We start from the raw sequence: 24,949 nt of genomic DNA on the forward strand, positions 1-24,949 counted from the left end.
AGTTTTGTTTCTTCCATTTATTTCAAAATGGTTGGCCCTTACTTTTCAGAGCATGGCTATTGAGCTATCTTACCGTCTTTGGATTAAATATGGGATTTAACTGGTTGGTATTTTTTCCTTCTCAAATTGAGATCTTCCCAGGTGTTCTGCTGAGCAGTTTTGAGTGGAGGCCTCTGCAGGTCCTCTGCCTGCATGTGCCATGCAATGACCTTTGCAGAGCCTGTCTGCCTGCATGTGCCATGCAGTGACCTTTGCAGGGCCTGTCTGCCTATATGCACCATACAGTGACCTTTGCAGGGCCTGTCCGCCTATATGCACCATACAGTGACCTTTGCAGGGCCTGTCCGCCTATGTGCACCATGCAGTGACCTTTGCAGGGCCTGTCCGCCTATGTGCACCATGCAGTGACCTTTGCAGGGCCTGACTGCCTGCATGTCCCATGCAGTGACCTTTGCAGGGCCTGTCTGCCTACATGCACCATGCAGTAGCCTTTGCAGGGCCTGTCTGCCTATGTGCACCATGCAGTGGCCAGTTTAGAGTGAGGACATCATTCTTCCCCCAGAGTTCAGCATTCAGACTGTGGTACAGTGCACAGGGTGAGACCTGCCAGGTACAGCTCAGACGTGGGATTTATCTGCAACTTTAGGGAATTATACCCTTGAGGTCACCTTCATCACTCACTTCCTGTTCCTCTGGCGGAAAAGCTGGAGCTTTAGTCTTTTCATTCTGTCATAAATGTTTTTTTTTTTTTTATAGTTCTGTCTGGGAACAATCAGCAAGAGAGAAAGAGAGAGGGAGTGAGGGAGGGAGGGAGGGAGGGAGGGAGGGAGGGAGGGAGAGAACCTGGATGCCATGGATGCCTGGCCACTAACCTCACAGCTGTCCGCATACTTGGCCGTGGGCTGAATCGGGACAATATAGGATAAAGGGAAAACACAGCAGAGGATGTCCCAACTCTCTGTGACAATTAGAGGTCCCCATCCTCACTCTTTGAGTAGAAACTGAAATTTTCTTTCTTGAGTACTCTTTTACATCCACTGTGCACTTCGGGATCGGGGATGGCTTGGACCAAGTACAGGTGATGCCACCAGAAAGGGAAGAAGCAGGTAAACTCGCTGCTGCTGTGGTCACGTTCACCCCCTGGTCGTTGTCACACCCCCCCCATTGTTTTCTATCACTGACTTCCCAGCGTCTGCAGGTGGATGCTCCCACCCATGCCTTCTATTTAAGGAGTCAGCTGCTGCTTGAAAGGAGGTAGCGTGCTCACACATGCTGTTTGGGTTATTCTGGAAAAAAAAAAACACACGGACTATCTGCATATCCAACAGAACAATCTAAAAGGAAGTATGTTCTGTTGCCTGAACATCTGTCATGAGGTGGTGTGCCCTTCGTGGCAGCATTTGGCTGAGGATGTCCCCTCCCCCTTTCACAGGTACCCAGCTGACTGTGGAAATCCACCCCCAAGACGCCATGCCCCAGCTGCTCAAGAAGTTCTCTTTGGCTAAACGTACGTACAGGTACAGGGCTGCTCAGCTAGAGGGCAGGCAGGCAGGGAGGGCGGGTGAGTCAGATGCCAGCCCGGACACCTTCTGAGAAAATCAAAGAGGGTCTTGAGCCTACAACCTGAGGAAAGGCGGTAGCGTGAGTATTCTATCCACACACATTGTTTTGGTTTCTATTATTGCTGTAATCAGCTGACAAGAATCAGCTTAAGGGGGAAAGGTTTTGCCCCGGCTCACGGTTTGAGGAGTTTACAGTCCATCGTCATAGAGAAAGCTTGGCAGCAGGAGGCTCCATCATGGCAAGAGCGTGCAGATGGAATCCTCGCTGCCTTGCGTGGTGGTCAAACAGGAAGCAGAAAGCAGACAGGAAGTAGAACTAGGCTATAGCCCCTCAAGACCTGCCCACCAGTTATCCACTTCCTCCAGAGAGGTTTCACCTCCTAATGGTTCTACATCCTTCCAAAGCAGCACTAATATCCAGGTGCCAAGTGCCCAAACACATAAGTCTGAGGGGGCATTGCATAGGCAAAGTACAACACCCAGATTCCGAGGTTCTTGTGTCTCTTTAATGAGGCCCAGGTGAGGAAGCACATAGCTAATGGTGCATTCCCTCACCAGACTGTTGCTACCAGTGTTTTAAGATGCCATCTGTGGGATGCCAAAAACCGTGGCATGCACAGTGCTGAGCATTTCCGTGCCCCAGCTTTGTGACCTTTATATAGATGCTAGTGTTCGCCCCACGTTTTGTTTCAAGCCAGCAAAGTGAAGCTGAGAAAAGAGGAATGGCTGTCCAAGAAAGGTACCCAGCCAGGAAATTAAAAAACCCAGGTCCAACTCCAAGCCTCTGGTTTTAGTTATAGTACGTGGCAGTTGTCAGCGTATGTAGGCAGGCAGGAGTGCAAATGCCATGGCCCTCCGTCAATACTCCACTTTTATCCTAGCCTCCCTCTTGGCTGATGGAGACCTCATGAGGAAAGCAGGCATAGGACCCTCACGTTCCCTCCCCCACCCCCTGCCACGTCCACTCAATGAGGCCGTCCTTGCAGTCCTCAGCAGTCAGGAGCCCAGGAAGGCAGTCAGGTGTGGCTCTGGGGTCCACTGTGTAGTTTGACTAAGCCCTTCTTTTGGATTCTCTTCTTTCATTCTTCCTTCCTTCCTTCCTCCCTCCCTTCCTTCCTTCTTTCTTTCTTTCCTCTTTTTCATATAATAAAGGAAGAAAATGAGTAAATGTCCTTTGCAGGATTGTTCTGAGTTCTCAGTAAGTAAGCCCTGTCATTCTTTCTGAAGATGTAGGTAAAGGGCCCTATTTCTGGGGATGGCGAGCGCTTTCTCAACTTTCAGCTCTTATTTTACAGCCTTAAGTGGCTTCTAGGGGGCACAAGCCACCTGCCTTGCTGAGCCCGCCCACAACTCCATATGGTTTCCTTAGACACTGCATCCTCCTGACCTGGCTTGGGACCAGCAGCAGAAGCTTCTTTGCTTCTTTCCCAAGGTCTCCCCTGCTGACTGCTGGTGTACCGCAATCCCCCAGAATTCACAGCGTCAAGCCACCTCCTCCCATGACCTTCTGGGACTCGAGGTCCATACACATTACCTTTTTGCGCCTCTATTACCATGTTTATCCGTAGTCAGTCCTCGTCTTGGGAAGGCATAGAACTACCTACATACACTGACAGCTGCACGTACTATAGCTAAAATCAGAGGCTTTGGAGTTGAACCTGGGTTTTTCTTTCTTGGCTGGGTAACTTTCTCAAACAGTCATTTCTCCTTCCTGAGTCTCAACTAGCATATCCATAAAGGTCACAAAAGCAGAAGTATGGAAAATACCAGAAGAAACTGATTTGTACCCTTAGCCTCTGCAGCTATGTTATAAGATTGCAGGATGCAGAAATGGGGTGAACCACAGCTCCATGTGGGCCTGCTGCAAGGTATATAGCCTTGAGGTCAGAGCACATCCTGACTCAGCTCAAAGGCCATAGATCCCTTTGCTATCATGCATTCCCTGATTCCAAGCTCTGGCCCCACAAGCCTCATGGACCATCTAGCCACAGTGCCACGGTGCATGTGGATGGGAGCAAGGAGTCTGTGAGAAGCATGGACAGGGTGAGCCGTCAGCACTATCACCTAGAGAATTGTCAGTGTGTGCTTTTCTGTTTCTTCTGTTTTTTGTTTTTTTTTCCGAGACAGGGTTTCTCTGTGTAGACCAGGCTGGCCTCGAACTCACAGCAATCCACCTGCTTCTGCCTCCCGAGTGTTCTGTTTCTTCTGAAGTATCTCTGACCTTTGGGTATTACAGGTTTGCAAGGTGACAAAAATGGAAACACAAGACCCCGGCAGCCTGGAGGAAAAGATGCTCATGGTAAGTCCCACCCAGGCTTTCTCTGGAGCCTCTTGAGAAAGCCTCACGGTCCAGTCTCCAGCTAATTGGTGCTGGCTTACTGAGACATCAAGAGTCTGAGACCATCTGTGGATTTGGAAAGGGAAAAAAAATCTCACAATTGACTAGTGATGGATGTCTGCTATGGACACAGGTATAGAAGGGAAGGCTTTTATGTTAAATATTATCCCAAAGCTAAAGATTAACCCCTTCTAACTACAAAGCAGCCCGAAACACTAGAATGCAGAATGATGTTGATTTGGAGCTGGAATGCATCTCAGTTGGTATAGTGCCTACCTAGCACACATGAAGCTCTGGGTTCAGTCCTCAGAACCAGATCAGCTGGTCATGCTGACATACTTCTGCAATCCTAGCACTGGGGAGGGGGAGGCAGGAGCAGCACAAGTTCAAGGTCACCCTCTGCTACATAGAGAAAACCAGGCAGAACTAGAGACCCTGTCTAAACAAAACAAACAAAAAAACAGAAAAAAATAAGAGATGGGAAGGAGAAAAGTTAGGAACATGTAAACCTTAGATGGAGGGCTTGGACCATAGCTCAATGGTAGAAAGCTTATCCACCAGGGTGGGGGGGGGGGGTGTCTGCTCAAACTACTGTACCAACCAACGGCAATGCACGCAGTAAACCTAGAACCCCTATCCAGATCTAGCCAATGCACAGCACATTCTCCACAGTTGTGTGTAGAGCAAGGACTGACCCTGACATGAACTCTGGTGCCCCGTATTTGACCACTTCCCCTGGATGGGGAGGCCTGGTGGCACTCAAAGGAAGAGTAAGCAGGCTACCACCTTCTGTCACAGGCCTAGGGGAGGGGCATAGGGTGAAAGGGGGAGGGGACGGGAAGATACAAGTGAGGGGGATAACAATTGAGATGTGTAATCTGTATAAATTACTTAAATTAAAAATACAAGCTTACCCACCATGTGCAAGGTTCTGGGTTCAATCTCCACTGTGACAAAAAATATGCAAATAAATAAATAAATAAAATGGAGTGTTAAATGTTTGTAAGATGGGGCACATGTGAATAGCATGCTGAAGCAGGGAAAGAAACACTGAATGGGGTGTTATGAGATGATTGTCTGGATTGGAACCCTGTTTTCTGCAATTTGTTTTCTAATTTGTCTTCTCTAGGCCTCAGTTTCCCCCTTGGTAGGCCAAATGCTATCTGTGGCTCCATGCACATCTACTTGTGTTGCCTTAAAATCAGAATAAGTTAATTAATGCTACTGGTGTTTTAAATGTCTTCATAGCAAATCAGGTTTTCCTATTTGAATCTTACATAATCTTCTCAGAAGGTAGATTTAATGAGGCATGAATCATCATGGGTATTTTGAATATAAAATATCAAATATTGTAAAAATGGAACCAGGAAAGGATGAACTAATAAAATAGAATTTTAGACCCCATTTTAGAAATGCTATCCTTCTGGATGGGGGGGGAGGGCAAGGAAGAGCTAAGCTGAGTGGCAGCCTGTGAGCTGTGGAAGTCCACTTGATACCCACTTGTCACTCTGGTACTCTTGTCAAGCGGTGGTGGGAGCCAGTCTGAGGAGAACTCTGAGAAGTGGGGCACTAGTCGGGAATCGGCTGAAGTATGGCCACCTTTGGACCACACAACCTGGGTTGATGTTTGTCTGTGTTAAGATATCTCAGCTCCAATTCCATGGGTAAACATGAGCCAGGATAATGTTGCTTCCTGAATCCCAGATCTGCCTCCCAGCACTGAGTGGGGCTCTCCTGTGTCCAGTGAGAAAGCCTGGGTAGACACTGGCCATAATCTTACACCAGTGTCCAGTTTTCTACCTCTGTGGCCTGACTCAAAGTCTGGTCTCCCTCAGGGAGCCTCCTCTGGGAGCCAGGTGGCTATCTCTGCCAGGCTTTCTTGTCATACCCAGCATGCTTTGAGGTACATTAACCAAGCACAAGGCCATGAGACCCTCCCTGATTGAGAATGGCAGGGGCCAGCAACACTACTTGGATACTTTTTGCAGAAATTAAATTTTAAAAAAAATTAAATATCAGAGAGGAGGTGGGAATTCCGTCAGTGATGGTCTGAGCACAATTGTGTCAGCCAAGGTCTTTAGTGCTGACTTCTTAGGATCTTCAAAATAGTCTCAAGTCCCACATAGATCTTCAAAACAACTATAGCAGTAGTCACAATTCCCAAACTAGTTTGTCCAAAGGAACCTTTCTAGGGGGTACAGCTCTTAGAATGAGTGTTTCAGCGTAAGGGAGGTTAAACAGCCACAGATCCTCCAAGTGAGTATAAGGCTTGGGCTCACAGCCCCCCCTACCTTAATGGGTCCCCCAACTGACCTGTTTTCCCTGTGTTTCCAGCTTACCCCTGGGACAGGTCCAGTTTGAAATCCATGCCCCTGGACCTGCGCCAGTTTGAGAAACTGGATGCCTCCGCCTCACAGGTAGGAGAACTGACCCCTGGATGAGGACCCCCCAAAGGTGACTTGGAGTCCCCCAAGTGAGGATAAGAAAGCCTACTTCCAGGTCCCTCCTGAACATAGGCTGAGCAAACCAGATGAGTGGCCTATGCCTGTGTCCTTTCACAGGGTACGTTTGTCACTTTCCCGTGGCTGTGATCAGATAGCTGACAGAAGGCGGGGTAAGGGAGGAAGAGTTTGTTTGGGCTCACAGTTTGAGGAGGCCCAGTCCATCATGACAGGGAAAGCATTGGCAGTGGGAGCATGAGGGGGCTAGACACATTGCAACCCTGGGCAGGAAAAGATCAGACAGGAAATGGAGCTGGCTACAAAACCTCAAGACGTGTCCTCCAGTGACCCACTTCCTCCAGCAAGGCTCTGCCTCCTGAAGGCTCTCCACAGCCTTCTGAAATAATACCACCGGCTGGGGAACAGAAGGCCCACGTGTTGTGTTAAATCCGTAGGTGGTGTCTTAGTGCCTTTTCCATTGCTGTGATTAAAAACCCAGTACGAGCAAAAGCACCTTGAGGAGGAAAGGGTTAATTTTATCTGACTCCTTGTGGTCCATCATCCAGGGACCATAGGGGCAGGAACTCAAAGGAAGAAGCCTAAAGGCAGAAGCGGATACCAAGATCGTGAAGAACTCTGCTTACTGGCTTGCTCCTCGTGGCTTGCTCAGTTTGCTTTCCTGTAGCACCCAGGTCTACCAGCCCAGATGTAGTGCTGCCCACAGAAAGCTTACTACAAGCTTGTCCATAGACCAGTCTGGCGGGGGAGGGAGACAGGGTGGGGGGAGAGGCCTGGGGTAATTCTTTCAATCAAGGTTTCTTCTTCCCAAATGACTCTGGCTTGTGTCAATTGGACATAAAACTAGCCTGCATAGATGGGTTTTAATAAGTACTAATCATGGCCACAGGCTGCTGTAGCTTTCCAGATGCCCCAGATGGAAAGAGAAAAGCAGAGGTAGCTCTGGGGCCTGGGATTCAACTAACCAGCACATATGCACTATCCAACTCGCCCACCTGCATACCATTAACCCCCAGACAGCCTCTCTTGGGCCCAGCACAGCTCCCTGCCTGAAAGAGTGGGTGGCCACAGGTAGCAGATGTTAGACTCCCATGCTCCCCCGGGGCCCCAATACAGTCCGCTCTTTCTGTTCCCAGGTGACAGTCAAGAGTGGCCTGGATGAGCTAGTGAGTGACTTGCTCCAGGAAGCCCACAGCGATCTGGAAAGAGTCAGGGCCATCTGGATCTGGATCTGCCACCACATAGGTACGCCACCAGGGGGCAGCACTGGAAGCCCTGAATGCCTCCTGCATCACACCTGTGTCCTAGGTCACTGGCTTCCACCTACTCCCAGGGTTCTCAGAGCCATCTTCGGGGACCTAGGCCTGAGCAGCTGCCCACCGCTCTCTATGGAGCAGTCTTAGGAATCTCACCAGGTCCTGACAAGCCACAGAGAGGGCTGCCAAGGGCCTGCTACCCCCTTGATGAAGGAGGCCTGAAACCCCTTGATGAGGAGAGATAGAGACTCACCAAGTAGTGGGGCGGACCCTTGGTCCTTTGATGTGAAGAACAGCCAGTGTCCCACCTGGATTCGTTGAGCTTAGAAAATGTACTCACCCAAACTCTGAACCTCTGCCCACCTCTGCCTTCTGAGTGCTGGGATTAAAGGTGTGCACCACAAGCGCCAGGTGGTCCTGTCAGCTTTGGTCTCAGTCTCCCTTCTGCCACCTCCACAAAAGCTGACCATATCTGGCTAGGCTGGGTTTCTGTTTCCATCCATGTCAGTGAATCCTCCCAAGCACAGCTGGGGGGTGGAGGCCATAGGATAGACTCTGTGGCTTTCCCTTCCTCCCTTGAGCCATCCTCAGCCACCTGGGAGCCCTGCAATGCTCCCAACCACCTAATCTGTCCTCCAGAATATGATGTGGAGGCTGCCCAGGAGAAAGACCGCCAGGCCTTCAAACCCACTGACATCCTGAGGACCCAGAAGACCAACTGTGATGGCTACGCTGGCCTCTTTGAAAGGATGTGCAGGTATGAAAGGCCGCCTGTGATAAAGCTAGAGTCCCCCGGGCTGTCCCCGGGACTGTGTCCTTCTTTCTTCTGCTTCTGCCTCTGTGCCTCTGCCCTCCATGCCAGGCCTGGGGCTTGAGTTTGCACACTCTGCTTGGGAGTCCAAGTGAGTCCTGAAAAGGTCAATTCCTCCCTTTTTAACACCAGCGTAATTGACTTTGGACCATCTGCCGGGCTTCGCCATGCATTAACATAATGGCAGATGAACGCGCAAAAGATAATTTGGTTATAAAAAGCCCCGTTTCTGCCTTCTCCCTTCACTGTGCAGCTGAAGGTTAAAAGAATGGCAGGGCCTGGAAGTGAGAGGACAGCGGCTGCTGATCTCAAGGGGACTATAAAAGGCTGTTTTTTGAGGGGGTTGGGAGGAGATATAGGTCTGTGTACCATGGAAAGATCCATTGGTAGGAAAGCTCAGTAAGCAGGTGGTCTGTGTCTTTGGGCTCCATTCTCAAGAGACTTGGGGTGAGTATATGGCCCCCCTGCAGGCCTAAGTGGGAGAATGGGCCACATTACTTCCCTGTAACTTCTAGGCAGTCTCAAGACTGGAGGAGACGCAATGATCCCTATAACTTTGTATGTTCCACTTTCTGAAGTCTCCTGGGTTCTCCTGGGTTCACCAGAAAGCCCTGTCCTCAGAAACTGACTGAATAGCTCTGTCTCTAAAAAGCCCTGTGTAGGTCTCAGATTCCCAATGTCCACCTATCAGGACTGCAAGTGGCAGTCGCCAAGCCAAATCTAGGAACAGATGTTCCTCAGGCAAGCAGCTGGGAGGCCTCAGTGCTGTGCTGGTGGCCCCTGGTGGCCCCTGGTGGCCTTGTCGCGTGCACACCCTTTCTTGAGGTATACACAACTCATCCTTGGCCTGAGCTCCAGCGCCTCCCAACCCCACATCACCACTTCCCACTATGGGCAAGTACCGCCTCCCCAGGTCTCTCTAGCCCTCCTGCCCGGCTCCAAATTTCTACTTCCCTGGCCCATCGCTGGGACCCTGCTGGCTGTCCCTTTGCTCTCTCACCAGCAATATCTTTCCACTCCTTCATATTCCCCAGCCTCAAGCCAGGTGTCCCTTTCTGCCTTTGGGTCTCCCTGTCCCCTCGGTTCCCAATGCCCTTCCAAAGCCCTCCGAAACCCGACCTCATCCTCCTGTTTAGCTCTGCACTGTGCAGCAGCAACAGGCACACTTCTGCTTCCCACATGTACACGGCCCCCACCACCACTTCTCTAGCCCCCCCACCCCCAGCCTCCTTCCCATCCTGCGATGTCCTCCCGGAGCCCTGTCTACTAACTTGTGTGTGTTATATTAGGCTTTCATTTCATAGCTTTTTTTTTTTTTTTTTAATCTCAGGTGATGCTAAGGAAACCAAATCCAGGGCCTTTCCTGGGGAAAGTAAATAGTCTTCCACAAAGCTTGACGCCTCCTATGGGGTTTGAGACAGAGTCTAGCTATGTAGCTCAGGCTGGCTTTGAACTAGGCCCAGGCTGACCTAAGTTCTGGAAGGATAGGTGTACAGCAACTCTTCTAAGTTTTTTTTAAACTCTATTAGATTTGTTTGTTTTTGTTTGTTTATATCTCTCTCTGAAGGGGCAGGCATATACATGCCATAGCATTCATGTGAAGGTCAGAGGGCAAAAGTCAACTTTCAAAAGTCAACTCTCTCATTGTAACAGGGGGGATTGGAGTCAGGTCATCAGGCTTGGGGGGCAAGTGCCTTGTCAACCCATTAATACATTTTCCAAATTTAACAGAAAGAAAGAAATACTTGTTCCCTGTACATAATGTGCAAAATTTATAAAACAAGGAAAAGAAAGCTAAGTGGTTCTGAATGGCCTGGGTGGTGATCACAGTTGTGATGGCCAAGCCCTTCCCAGGCTTGCTCTCGGCACAGTTACTCTCTGGGCTCCTTGCTTCCTTGTGTCTTCCTCCCTCCCTTTCTACATCTCTGTGACCATTGGCTCAGAGGCATCCGCACAGTGGGCCCTCAATAGCCATTTACAGGGTGGCGAGAGGCGGCAGGCTATACCTGGCATACTTGTGTGCTTTCGTCTAAGTAACAGAACGCCACCAGTATGTTTTCAGCGCCTGGCATCTTTCAGAATATGGTTGTTTTCATAGGAATCTGTAAATTCGCAAACACTTGGATTTTTCTTCTTAATTTCTTCATTCTCTCACAATTTCACACATATATGACGTACTTTGATAGTATCCTTCATGATCCTCTCTTATCCTCCTTGCCCCGCCACACCCCTCACTGAGCCCGCTCTCCTCAACAGTTCTCCCTCCTACTTTCGTGTTTTTGCGGGCCACTGTATTTAATTAGGGCTGTCTACACGAGTAGGGCTTACTTAGTTAAACAAGGGTGACTTACCACTGGGAGATACAACTCTCCCTCCGCCAGCAACCTTCAGCTGCCTATATCTTCTCAGAAAGGGGTGGGGACTCATGAACCCCTCCCCTGTCCTTGATGGAATGCTATGGGCTCATTAGATGGCCAGGGCAGCCACAGCTCCTGTGAGTCTTGCAAGCGCTTCTGTGTCTCCCTTGAGCCTCCGGGCTCACTGTAGAAGTGTCACGTATAGAGCCAGAAAGGCCAGGGCTCCCATTGTAACTGACCAGTTATGACTTTTGTTCATGTTGGTAAGGTATCAACCATTCCAAGGCTCAGTTCGCTTATCTGTGTATTAGGGACCATATTCCTGTCATGGCAGAACAGTAAGCCGTTGGAAAGAGGGAACATGCCATTGGGAGGTGTCCCTCAGCTGATTTTGTAATTGTTATTTTTTTTTTAAACTTGCCCCATCTTCCATAAGTACAGGAGCATTTTTTTTTTTTTCAGAACTTTCCTACACTCTGCCAGCCCACCCACATAGGTCCGGAAAACTGGCACTTGCCTTGATTGAAACTGTCAGCTCTCTGACCTGGTCCATGTGCTTAACAATAGCCACATCCTGCCCTGCAGCGGATCATTAAAATACACCCCAACATTTTATATCATTTAAAGTTAGTCTCCACCTAGCAATGACCATGCACAAAATCCCTTGCTTTTCCCGGGACTCTTAACAAGAGCTCACAGTTCTGTGAACCCCCTTAACTGTTGCTTTAAAGATCAACAACCCATTCATGCATGGCTTTCCTAAACCTCTTCACCCCTGAAATAACTGCCAAACGTTTGGTAAGTTCATTAGCTGATCCCTTAATAACTGCACACATGCAATCCACACTTGCTGATTTAGCCTGCTGGGCTGTCAGGGTGGCCTCTTAGAAAGCCCAGCACTGCTTACCGCCCTATACTCTGCTTCCTTGCAATGGCCCCATTAAATACTAGTAAAGTAGTTTGGCGAGGACTTAGGTATTTTCAGGCAGTTTTCGTTTCCTCTTGCCTTTCCTACGTTTCCGACGTGGTGTGTTTTGTTAGTGCTGTTCCTCTGCCTCTGTAATTGCTGGTCCAGCTCCTTTCTGACTTTTTATCATTGAGCATTAAGTCCGTCTTTCGCCTCCATTGCACACAGCCTTAATTGATTCTGCCTAATCTCCTTGCAAGGGCCAAGGTTAACTCCCCAGGCTCCTGCCATTGAGTCAGCCTGCAGTAAATTCTCTCCCCCTGTGATCGCGGCCCCAGCACCACCAGCCAGCAGATTTTCCAGAGATTTGAGATAACCAGGAGGTTATTACCAGTCTGAGGCTTTGACACTGAGCAGGCAGGTTATCACCAATCACATGTCAGCTGCGTTTCCATCCATCCATCCTCTAGTGTCACAAAGAGCAAGGACAGAGGCATGCTGCTTAGATGGCTGCTGGTGGTCAATACAACCATAGTGGCTGTCCAAGCCTCTTGGGAGATGCAGATTCTCCAGGAGCTAATCTTTCTTCTTCTTCTTCTTCTTCTTCTTCTTCTTCTTCTTCTTCTTCTTCTTCTTCTTCTTCTTCTTCTTCTTCTTTCTTCTCTTCTTCTTCCTTCTTCTTCTCTCTCTTCTTCTTCTTTTCTTCCTCCTCCTCCTCCTCCTCCTCTCCTCCTCCTCTCTCTCTCCTCCTTTCCCCTTCCTCCTTCCTCTCTCTCCTCTTCCTCCTCTTCCTCCTTCCTCCTCCTCCTCTTCCTCCTCCTCCTCTTCTTCTTCTTCTTTTTCTTCTTCTTTTTCTAGCAGTATTAGAGACTGGACCCAGAGTCCCATGATGCTAGGCTGCTAAGAATTTTGCCACTGAGGCGCATCTCCAGCCCTCTATTAAATTTTTACTTTGAGACACCGTCTCTGAATTACCCAGGCTGATCTTCAACTCACTCTGTAACTCAGGCAGGCCTTGAACTTGTAGCTTTCCTACCTCACCTCCCAAGTAGCTAGTACTAAAGGCCTGTACCACCCAGAGTTGCCTGGAACCATTTTATTATTGTCAGCTCTGACTTTGTCACATAAGGTCTCTGAAAGGGACACTTAAGCTGCTCTTCCCTTATAGATACACCAAAGGAGGATGGGAGTTTAAATTTTACCACTATACCAAATCATCTCTTAATTTCACTGTGTACCACCAGCAGGCTTAGAAATTAAAACAAAATCTTGGTCTGTGAAAGCCCTAGTGTAATTTGAAAGCTCTCAGACTGTGCCTCAGGATTCCTATGCCCCAGTTTCACTTTAGCCATTAGCTGGCTACGCATCCCTGAGCCTTTTTCTCTGAACCACTGTTAAACGGGAAACCTCAGAGATCATGTCTCATGAAGCCAGAGGTGGACAGATGTGTCGCAGGGACAGAAAGATACCTGAGTTTGTAAGAAATCAAGTACACACACTGGGAGAGATGCCACCACTCGTGCCCTGCTGCAGTATAAAAGTCGCAGCTTTTCCACAGGACAGTAAAAGAGAAGGGTCATTCATTCAGCACAGTCAAAAGCTGCCGTGTGCAGTGTCCCTGCCTGCCCTTCACCCACACTGCCAGTGGGGTCTGGCTGCTCCCAGGCTATAGCAGTATCACACTGTTCCTATGCCAGGACCTGGACCATGTCTGTATCAACCAACCATCAGGGTCTTAACCCATCACCTAGTCAGTTAGTACCCAGGGGACACACCACAGCAAACCATGGGGGACATACCACATCAAGTTGGCTTACTGACATCTTTGGTAAGTGACAAGGGGATGCATTTAGGGATGCTAAGGCAGAGTCAGAAGCCAGCCAGAGTCACCAGGCAATGCTGCCTTCCGTTTGCCTGCACCTCTGTTCAGTGCATATTCATCCTGTCCCAGTGGAAGGCCAAGTGTTCTCCTGAAACCTTAAAGCATTGGCTGGGTCCCTACATCCTGGCCCTCACGCTGGCCCTGGCCAGGGAATGGGCTACAGCTTTCTCCCCATATTCTGAGCATCCCAGGAGGCCTGCTCGTGAGTCCTTCATGAAAACTGGCTTCGCAGCTTCAGATGCACATCCACCCTATGCTGTTGCACTGGCATTGGCACTGTCGGGCCTGCCTAAAGGAAGAGCAGGATTCTGCAGCCTGAGGTTGTTAAATAGAGGCCTTGGGCCATGTTTGGGGCTGGCTAATCAAGCTGCTCACCAGGTGGGAACACTTCTCAGCCTGGATGTCTCCTTCTTCAACAGTTCTCCCGGCTCCTGCCCCAGAGTTCCCAGCGCTTTGCTTTAGTCTGGTGTGTTCCATTGACCGTTCACAGACCCTCCTGTTTTGCAAACATGCTCACGTCTAAGGCAGCCACTGAGTTCCCACTTGGAACAATCTCTTATTGTGTTCTTTGGTGCACGCCACACTGTGCTGCACCCCAGTACCTGTTCCTGTGCTTGGCACCCCATGTATATGGTCAGTGATCTTTCAGTGACACGGAGAGGGTCACGGATCATGATCTGACCAGCAACCAGAGAGGCCGGATACATAGTTCTACAGTCAGCGTTCCACACCTAGGAATTATTTTCTTTCATATAAAAGCAAGGGATTATTGACAACACTTTACATCGAGACTTCTGTCCAATTGTCTTGCACATGGCTGCCAGGTAATAAAATCTCCCCATACCATACTCCAGCAGTGCATTTTTCATCTTAGTTCTGCCACAGGCATTCCCTTTAGCCCTTCCTCCTTCTCCTCCACCTGTCAGAGGAGAATTGCCCCCTGGAGATCACTTAATGCCCAGCCACCCTTTTTTTTTTTTTGTCCCTAATGAGTCTGGCAAGGTCACTGCAGGTGACTGTTAGAGGTAGGAATAGAGTTCTGATTTCCTGGCTGTGCCTGGGACCACACATGCCAGCCTGGGGCAATGCAGGTTGGCCTTTCTTTCTCCTCTGGCCCTTTCCTGGGCTGGGCAAGGCCCTTCCTGCTATATCCCACTGCTTTTTCAGTGTTTCCTTCCATTTCTTCTCCAGGGTGGGAGGATACTCCCAGAACACTGTTTAAAACAGGCTGCCCCACCCCCCGGGAGGAGGAGGTCCAGACTGCCTACTTGAGTGCCCAGTTTACTCCTGTGCCCAGAGGGGATGTGGACACTATGTGTTCCTCCTTCTTTCCTTGGTCCTGGTGCTCTGAGCAGAGAGCAAGCCCCAGAGAAGAGTCCAGACCCCGGCAGTTCCACTCACCATTTGCCCTAACTGTGAAGTGAGCTGCTGGCAAGCACGGTAGTTCCCAGGACTTCCCTTTGCCCTCCACACCAGACTTAAATTTATAGACGCAACGTCCTGTGCTACAATGGGAAATAAGTCACTGAAGACCATAACTTAAGTTGTCTGCATAGATTTCCCCAATTCTAAAAGTAACACATAATCATTATTTTTAAATGATGTTTTGCTTCCCTCTCCCCTGCACCACCACCACCACCACCACCACCACCCCCGCCTTCTTTTACAGTATTGGGGATCAAATCTTGGCCTGGTGCATGCAAGGCAAACACTCTGCCCCTGAGCTATAGCCCCTCCCCCCAAAAAAATTAAGATGCAGAGAAATTTAAAGAAGCAAAACGACCCATAATCTCATTACCGGGAAATCAAGAATCTCTCCCCAGCCCTCTCTGCCCTCACTCTCCACACATACATACAGATATTTACACCCAGAGAGGCTGTCTACAGTGGCTTCCTGCCCCAGAAAGGCCTTCTGTTCTGGGACTCATTTTGGACCATTATCAGCAGAAAATCCTGCCACCAAGGTCTAGCTCTTCTTGGTGTCCGTCTCCCATCCAAGTACTAACCAGGCTCAACCCTGCCTAGCTTCAAGGTCAGATGAAGTCAGGTGCCCTCAGGGTGGTACGGCCATAGACTCTCTTGGAGCCTGTCAACAGGGTGTCCCCAAGTGCTCCTGGAGTATTTTCCACGAGGTCCAGCTGCTGTAATCTTGAGATTCCCCGGGAAGCCCTAGGAGTCTAAAGTATCTTTAACACTGTGGGCAGAAGGGCAGGAGCCGCCACCAAATGCCACCCTCTGTACGGTGTGTCAGTGTGAGCAGCCTCAGCCTGGCTCTGCAGGGAGAGGGCTAAGGCGAATGTGGTAACACGCCGTCTTATCTGTGTGGGAAGCAATGTGAAAAATAAGGATCTCTTCATTGTCGTGCTACCACATTTGCTGCAGCGACCCAACAAACGATGTGTGAGTATGGATCACGTGATCAGGGTACATCAGTAATATTCAACGTGGCGCTCTACTAACTACCAGCTAAACGCTTGTCTTCATGAAGAAGCCACTGCCTGTCCTCCCTCACAGGAAGTGCATGATCATCTTACTCTGAGACCCTGCTGTTTAACATGACTGGGGAGACAGGCCGGTCGCGTAGGAGGGTAATCAGTCCCCGCTACCTGCATCAGACAGACAATTTGCTCGTGTGCAAAGGGGTCCATTGAAGAGTCACTGTCGTTAACTTAACAGTATGGCCTAATAATGTTTATTATCAGGCCTATACTTACAATTACGGCAGTATTTTCTTTTCTTTTCTTTTTTCTACTTTTTTATTTAATTTTGTTAGTTAATTCATATTACATCTCAGTGGTTATCCCATCCCTTGTATCCTCCCATTCCTCCCTCCCTCCCATTTTCCCCTTACTCCCCTCCCCTATGACTGTGACTGAGGGGGATTACCTCCCCCTGTATATGCTCATAGGGTATCAAGTCTCTTCTTGGTAGCCTGCTATCCTTCCTCTGAGTGCCACCAGGTCTCCCCATCCAGGGGACATGGTCAAATATGAGGCACCAGAGTGTGAAAATCAGACCCCACTCTTCACTCAACTGTGGAGAATGTCCTGTCCATTGGCTAGATCTGGGTAGGGGTTTGAAGTTTACTGCCTGTATTGTCCTTGGCTGGACCGCAGTATTTTCTAACTCATTAGCATTCAGCCAAGACAAAGACACCTGTTATATTTTAAAATAGCCTTAGTTAACCTGGGGCAGAGCAGACATTAATCCTCTCAACTCCTTCCCATAGTGGGGCAGGTATCCCACACCATATGCTTCTAATAATTTCTGTCGAGTTACCTCCCCTCCACAGTCCCAAATACTTGCTAATGTTCTTCATCTGGGCCAAAATCTCCATCCACGTCAGCCATGTGCGTCTCCTAACCCAGGACAGCCTTCCTTCTTCTCCTCCCCTCTCCTCGGGTCTCTCTTCTTCCCAAGATTCTCTCTGTCTCCCCAAGCCCGGGAACCTAAGCCACGCCTCTCCCATTTGCCCTGCCCAGGTGTGAAGGCCTTTTATTAATTAGCATCAAAATGCATCAGACCAACAAGTCACTTTGGGGCATCGAGCACTCTGTACATTTCTGTATTTTTTTTTTTTTTTTAAATACCTGATTTTCACAAATGCAAGAAAAGTGTTGGGTCAGGGTAACTTTTCCTAATTCACAGAGGCAGCACCAGGCCTGGCAGCCCCCGGGGCCAGCAGCTCCTGCTGGGTCAGATGGCACAGTCCATTCTTCAATAGCCATATTGGGGGAGGAGCTACCAAAGAGGAGGGTCAGTCGGTGTCAGGGAGGCAGGACCTTCAGAGGACATCCTGACTCAGCCTTGGAGCATTGGCCGCAGCCCAGAGCTGGCTTTATGAGCTATCCAAAAGTGACTGGCTGCCAATCCCCCACAGTCCAACTCCCCTCAAAGTGATGCCTGCTTTGATGTGTGCCGTGAGAGAATACTCTGTCAAAAAGACCCCCAAAGCCAGGGCTAGCCAGTCAGCGTTTCCATTCCTTATGAAACGGATAGGAAATTCAAAATGGTGGCTGTCTTAGTCAGGGTCACTATTGCTGTTCACAGTTCATACTGTGAAGGAAGTCAGGACAGGACAGAAACCTGGAGGCAGAAGCTGATGCAGAGGCAGCCACAGAGGAGTGCTGCATACTGGCTTGCTACCTGTGGTCTGCTCAGCCCGCTTTCTTACAGAACCCAGGGCCACCAGGCGAGGGGTGTCCCCACCCACAATGGCTTTGGCCTTCCCCCATTGATGACTAATTAAGAAAATGCCCTACATGCTTGCCTATATATAGCCGGATCTTCTGGAGACATTTTCTCAATTGAGGCCCCCTCCTCTGATGACTCTACCTTGTGTCAAGTTGACATAAAACTAGCCAATACAGAGGCCCAGGCAGTCAGTCAGTAAAAGATATTAACGTTCCATGATATCTTCCATTCCCTGTTCATGAAGGCCAAAACTGATGGCCAGGTATCCTGGCAACCAGCCCATTCTCCCTAGGCCAGTGCTAAGCACACCTGTCTGCCTGCCCTTCCTGTGCCCATGTAGATATGCTTGGTGGGGAATGGCCAGGAATCGGATCTCAGCTACCTCCTGCCCTCAGCACCAGCATCCTTCTGAGGTGTCCTGGTTCTCCCAGAGTCTACGCACAGCTCTTTCATGTTGGTTTTCTTCCAAGAACGTCTCGGTTTTCCTACTCCCTGCATTCTTGAGGCCGTCCTCCCTCCTGTCTTCATTTTCCCTGTGCATTGGATCATGTCAAGCAGGCCCTGGGGAGACACTTCAGAAGTGAGCTGAAGTGTCTCCGGGGAGTAGCAAACAACAGAGCTGCAGCCAGTCTGCACAGGCAGGGCCTGCCAGCACTATGGATGGCTTCTTGTCCCTAACCCGAGCACTCAAGCCCCTTCTCAGACCAATGTCCCATCCCTAGAATCGCTGGTGTACAGTGTGTTATGGTGCCTGGCTACTCCAAGGGCTTCGGCTACCAGACCGGGCAAAGCTTCTCTGGGGAGTTTGACCATGCCTGGAATGCTGTGTATCTGGAAGGCCATTGGCACCTGCTGGACAGCACCTGGGGCAGCGGCCTGGTGGACACCACCACCTCCAAATTCACCTTTCTGTAAGTACGAGGCTCAGCTTTGCCAAGTGTCTGGTCTGTGTGTGTGTGTGTGTCAGGTGGGGGCAGGGGCATCTGGTTGAAGGAGGAAAGCATCTGGTGAGAAGGGAAGGCATCCAGGCTTCCCCACAGCCGGCTCACTTGCAAGAAGCTGAATTTTCTTGTCACCTCAACCTTTCCATGACCCCAGGAGCCCCTCAGGTTTGCCCAAGGCCACGTGTGAGGGCGTTCCATCTTACCCTCCCACTTCCTGTCTCTGAAGGAGAAAAAAGGATGTGATTGGCAGAGAGGAGAGCTGTAGGTGGAGCTGAGCCACCCTGGGCCCCCATGGTACAGACTGATCCACGATCCTCAGATGAGGCTTGGCCAGCCCAACCGTGACATTCTCATGGGTCATGATGACCCTTGGCAACCTTGATCCCTCTTTTATTTGAGAAACTAACTGATGAAACCGTAGCACTCACACGCTCACCCTGCATACATCTATTACTCTCAACATTGTCCCCCTTAGGCAGAGCAAAGCCTCCCAAAGCCCAGGCTGTGTCCCTTTTCTTCTCTTTGTCTCCATCTCTGACTGGCCCTAAGGAGCCACAGAAGTCGCCTCCCTGCACAGCGCCTCAGGCACGGGGACAAGAAGGTCTCCAATGCGACTAGAACACTGGCACCTTGCCTCCCCACCTCTGCAAGCCCTTGATGTCCACGCCTGTTCCACGGACCAGGCTTTTCATCCTTTTAAATTACTTGGGGCCACTAAACCCAGAGGGAGCCATTCTTTCTAGCCCCCCCGCCCCACCTGACTCCTACCATTCTAAGGATCTGAGAGCAGGCCACAAGTTCATGCTAGGCCTTGTCTCAGAAGGGGCCTTGGATCCTGTGTCTGGACACAGCCACTGAAGGGTCTCCAGAGCCCACGTTAGGACCCCAGATCATATCACTTCCCTTCAGTTATCAGCAATACCCCTCCAGTGGTTGGGCCAGCTAGGCCAAGGTACCAAAGCTCCCCCATGAGAGACACCCGAGTGTGGGTGATGGTAGTCAGGCCTGCTCCTACACAAGGCTCCTAACCAGGCCTTTCTCCACTGCAGCTACAACGAATTCTACTTCCTCACCCACCCTGCCCTGTTCATTGAGGACCACTTTCCAGACAACAAAAACTGGCAACTGCTGAAGCCGCCTCAGTCTCTGAGGCAGTTTGAAAACAACATGTATCACAAGAGTGAATTCTACAATAAGGGCATGCTGAGTGCCCACCCAGAGACGTCCATGATCAGAACAGGTAAGGAGAGGTGGGTACACAAGGCAGGTGGGTACACCAGGGGTGACCGAAGCTCCCTGCCCGCTAGAGTGAGCCAAGAAAGGCTTAGCCGTCTCCCATGGCTGGCCTGAGCTGACACTTGTCGTCCCCTCACGCACCGTGGAAAACATAGCAGCTGGATGTTTGCACACTTTGCAGGAGCAAGATCTGATGCCAGAATCCCAGTCATGGACCCCAAAGGGCTATCCCTCCCTAAAGCACTGTTTCTCATGCCCTTCTGGGAATCCAGAGCCTGGTCCTCCTCCTGGCACACAGCAGGGCCAGCTCCCCGTCCTCGTCAAAGCCCTACCTGTCAGCGCCAACTCTGTTACCAGAGGCCTCCTTGGATCATCCCAGACAGAAGGCTTGAGCTCTCAGAGGTTGTCAACCAGCTAGGGTTGCCTGTGGGATTATGGCCTTGGCCCCACTCTACCCTGCAGGATGATGGATGGAGTAAGGAGATAGAGAAGGGGTCAGGGAGCAGGTGCCTCTTGCCTCCTGCACTTCCCCATGGAGTTCCTGACCTGGATGCAGAGCGCCCATGGCCTCTGGTGAGCAACAGGCATGTGACCAGTCTGGCTGTTGAAGCAAGAGCCCACGGCTGCTCTCTTTGAAGCTCATTTCCTGGGCCTGGGTCTGATAGACAGCTGCCGTCTCTATTGGGAGACGTCAGACCACAAGAAAGACTCGAGCAGACCACAACGACAGCATAGTCATGTCGCTGAGTTGAGTTTGCCTTCTTTTGGGAGACATAAAAATGTAAACACCAGATTTCTTAATTTATACGAGTCTAAATATGCAATTCCATATTCATGCTACATATCGAAAGGATATTTCTTGGTGGTCGCCTTAAGAATAGGCATGGGGGGGGGGAGGCCAGAGAGGGAAGCTGGAGGGGGTGAGAAGGGAGGGAAAGAAGAGGCAGAGAGGATAGACAGGTGCCAGTCATGGCTCTTCCAGAAGCATCTCTTCTGAGATGCTTAGCACACTTCTTCCAAGGCTTCTCTAGGACAGACACCAAGCTCTTTCCAAAGAGCCACAGCCCAGGCAGAGGCAGAGTAGAGAAACGTGCTCACATGATTCATTCTGAAAACGATGGGTTCTTTGAAAGAGCCTTCCAGCACCCCTCCAGCATCCCTCCAGCACCCCTCCAGCACCCCTACAGTATCCCTCCAGCACCCCTCCAGCACCCCTACAGCATCCCTCCAGCACCCTTCCAGCATCCCTCCAGCACCCTTCCAGCATCCCTCTAGCACCCCTCCAGCACCCCTCCAGTACCCCTCCAGCACCCCTCCAGCACCCTTCCAGCATCCCTCCAGCACCCTTCCAGCACCCCTACAGTATCCCTCCAGCACCCCTCCAGCATCCCTCCAGCACCCCTCCAGCATCCCTCCAGCACCCCTCCAGCACCCCTACAGTATCCCTCCAGCACCCCTCCAGCATCCCTACAGCACCCCTACAGTATCCCTACAGCATCCCTACAGCACCCTTCAGCATTCCTCCAGCACCCTTCCAATATCCCTCCAGTATCCCTCCAGCATCCTTCCAGCATCCTTCCAGCATCCCTCTAGCACTCCAAAATCCCTCCAGCATCCCTCCAGCATCCTTCCAGCTCACCTGAAGGGCTGGGACAGGATCTTTGTAGCCAGTTTTTGGGGTGAATCCTCACTACATGCAGAATGGAGGACTAATAGTGAACTTGAACCAGACAGCCTTCTTTTTTGCCTGTCTCCATCCATGAGCAGGGCTGGAGAAGTTTCTGGGGCAAAGGGTGTGGTGGCTCACTTCCAACAGAAGGCAAGGCCAGGCTTTCAGAGTTGACACTGTCCTGAGGAGCCGGGGAAGCCCAGATAGAAAAAGCCTTCATGAGCTGCAAAAGCCAGGTGAAAAACAATGAGCAAATAAAGGAATACGAAAATGCAGATCAAGGGGGAGTCAAGACCCATTCTAGAAGCTATGGCACCCCTATGTGAGAAGCAAGTATTGGAGAGGGAAGAACAGAAACATAACCTATTCATACACCTGGGCATACATTCCTGCAATGAAGCCCCTCCAACTGGCCGAGGTACTGTGCTCCTATGACAGCTGCTGGCACCAGAGTCAGAGGAGTGATATGTGGGAGCTGGAGAGATAGCTCAGTGCTTAAGGGATAGCTCCTCCTCCAGAGGACCTGAATTCTGCTCCCAGCACCCACATCCTTTAGTCATCTCACAATCGCCTGTGACTCCAGCCCCAGGGGACCCAGTACCCTCTTCCAGACTCCACAGGCACACACATACAGGCGTTAATCCCACAGAGACATACAAACAAGCACATAGAAATAAACCTTTTTTTTTTTTTTTTTTTTTAAGACTACAGTTGAGGGAATGGCACTCTTTCCACCCTTTGGGTCCCTTCCTGGCTCTGGAATCAGGTAAAAATATCCAGGCAGGCTTCATCTAGTGTAAACCAAATGGGATAGTGAAGGAAAGGAAAACGTTAGGGCTGGGGCAGGGAAAAGGGCCCTTTCCCTGCCGCCACCCCCAAGTTATTAGCTCTTTCACAAACATTCACCTAAATGAAGCAGAAGAAAACTATGTGCACTGACATGGCATTGGTAAAATCAGGCTTAGTGGAAATGTTTACACCACAGGCAGGGGCACACACTGTAAGTCACCCCTTCCTAAGTGGGTAAGCATTCACCGGTACACACTGGACCCATCTCACCGCACCCTTCCTTCCTCTCCACAGTGAACGGGAAAGCCACAGTCACCATCGAGAGCCGTGCCCCGACACTGTTCATGTTCATGCTCAACGGCAAGCAGGAACACGGGCTACTGAGCCTCAGGAAGAATGGGATGAAGTTGGAGGTGTACCCTCCAACCATGGGCACCCACAAGCTGCAGATCTTTGCCAAAGGCAACTCTGAGATCTACAGCTCAGTGCTGGAGTACACACTCAAGTGCAACTATGTAGACTTCTCTGTCCGGCTGCCCACGGAGCTTCACCAGCCCGTGGGCCCTAGCTGGTTCTCAGAGCAGATGGGCATCACGAAGCCCTCACACCCTGACCCCATCATCCACACGACTGACGGCCGCTGCTCCATCAGCTTCGGCGTGGAGGAGAGCATCAGCGTCCTGGCGTCACTCCACGGAGATGACGGGCCCATCACCGAGGAGACACAGCGGCGATACATCTTCCAGTTGAACCGACAGAAGAGGACGGAGCTGAAAGTCCAGCTGCCCCACGCTGGCAAGTTCGCCCTTAAGATATTTGTGAAGAAGAAGCAAGGGCAAGGTAACTTCATCTTTGTCTTCAACTACCTCTTGTGCTGTGCCAACACCAAGGTGAACTGGCCCGTGTTCCCCGAGAGCTTCGGCAACTGGGGGCAGGACCATGAGCTCCTGGAGCCCCTCTCGGGTGTGCTTCCCGCCAACCGCAGCATAGCTTTCAAATTGAAGCTGCATGGTGTCGCCAAAGCCCTGGTGAAAGGGCAGGACACATGGCCCCTGACCCTTAACCCGGAAGGCTACTGGGAGGGCAGCTGCAACACGGCTGGCTGTCAGGAAGTCTACGTCATGGTGCTAGAAAACGCAAACCACAACTTCTACTCGTACATCCTGAAATACAAAGTGAACGGCCAGTGAGCGGCTGCCTGCCCACAGCCTCCCGGGGCTACGGCCAGCCCACAGCCTCCCGGGGCTACGGCCTGCCCGCAGCCTCCCGGGGCTACGGCCAGCCCTCTGCCCAAAGAAGGAAGGCCCAAGCTAAGCGCGGAGAGCCCGGGACACCACTAACCTGCATGAACCCACTTCAGGGCCCCTACCTCGGTTTCCCTGCTCTGCCACAGGCATTGAGTAGTCTGTGCTGCTGAAGGCTTCACTCTGTGGCTGTGGATAAAGGGGGCAGAGGCAAAGGTCCCGTAGAAGAAGAAGGTGCTATGTAAATCCAAGATATTGTGAAGTGTATGCCCACGCCTGTGCCTGCCCTCCTGTTAGCGCTCTGTTGTTGTAGAGCTGGGTTGGGAAAGCAGAGATGTTGCCCCGTGCCCAAAGCTTTCCACACAATGCCTAGAGAATTATCCTTCCGGCCCCAGTGATGTCTGAGGCGGAGTCTGTCAGAGATGCCAGTCCCTCAAGTAACACGGTGTTTCTCCACTACTTCTGGACCCCGAGGAATGTCGGTCAGGCCTGCCCATCATCCAGATTCCTCGTGCTTCTAGTAGCCACTTCATGTGCTTCAAGAGCTTGCAAAAAAGGGAGGTGTGGAAAAGAAGCTGCAACCCTCTACCATAGGGGAGGTTGTCCTCTCCCAATCCCTCGAGTCTCTGAGATGTGACAAGGGGGGGAAAAAGCTGCCATGTGCACACACGGGTGTCCTAGTTGGGACCTAGCATGGAGTGGTGTTTTTGGTTAGGCCAGAAACCTACACTTAAGGGTGAAGATCCGCAAGTCTATGTGCCTACCGAGTTCAGCCCAGGGCCAGAGGATGTCCTCCTAGCCTGAGCCTGGGCCTGCAATCAGTCTTTCACCGGAGCCTCGGATGCCTCCATGGCCTGTCAAGAGCCTGGCTGATGACCATGAATGGAGATCTGGGCCCTGGGCAGGCAGAGAAACTGCAGCAGGACCAGGGACAATTATAGGATAAGATTCTGCTGAGTCCAGGGTCCCTTATGAGCAAAACCGGACTAAGGGGACCACCCCCTGCCCCTTGAGAGAGTGTTTGTGCCTGTCTCTGAGAAAAGCCCTATCACTGCCATTTTCCCTCCTGCCTTGAGATCCACCTTCTATTGGGAACAGTGGAGGGCCTCTTACTTGCTTGGGCCTGTCCTAAACAGCCTCAGCTGCCTAGTTGGCCCTCAGCAGCACCTGAGGCTGGCGTTTCCATGGCAACGGCTGAGGGAAAGGCAGGCTACAGCCGGCAGCAGGCAGCAGGCAGGGAAGGCCTTGAGGAAGGCCCCCAAGAGGCTCCTGCAATAGCATCCCAATGCACAGTTGCACCC

At 50.9% G+C, this 24,949-nt stretch overlaps 1 protein-coding gene across 1 annotated transcript in view; it reads left to right on the forward strand.

The window, feature by feature from the left end:
• The window catches only part of Ky (kyphoscoliosis peptidase), a 37,414-nt gene extending 13,819 nt beyond the window's left edge, over positions 1 to 23,595 (forward strand). The window contains exons 4-11 of the mRNA XM_051140556.1: positions 1,433 to 1,507; positions 3,799 to 3,861; positions 6,235 to 6,317; positions 7,496 to 7,604; positions 8,255 to 8,372; positions 18,489 to 18,677; positions 19,760 to 19,950; positions 22,699 to 23,595. Of these exons, the coding sequence (XP_050996513.1) occupies positions 1,433 to 1,507; positions 3,799 to 3,861; positions 6,235 to 6,317; positions 7,496 to 7,604; positions 8,255 to 8,372; positions 18,489 to 18,677; positions 19,760 to 19,950; positions 22,699 to 23,594 (1,724 nt within the window). The 3' untranslated portion in view covers position 23,595. The remainder of the gene's footprint in view (positions 1 to 1,432; positions 1,508 to 3,798; positions 3,862 to 6,234; positions 6,318 to 7,495; positions 7,605 to 8,254; positions 8,373 to 18,488; positions 18,678 to 19,759; positions 19,951 to 22,698) is intronic.
• Positions 23,596 to 24,949: the final 1,354 nt, after the last annotated feature.

The sequence above is a fragment of the Acomys russatus genome, chromosome 32 (genome assembly GCF_903995435.1).
Source record: "Acomys russatus chromosome 32, mAcoRus1.1, whole genome shotgun sequence".
NCBI classification, from domain to species: domain Eukaryota; kingdom Metazoa; phylum Chordata; class Mammalia; order Rodentia; family Muridae; genus Acomys; species Acomys russatus.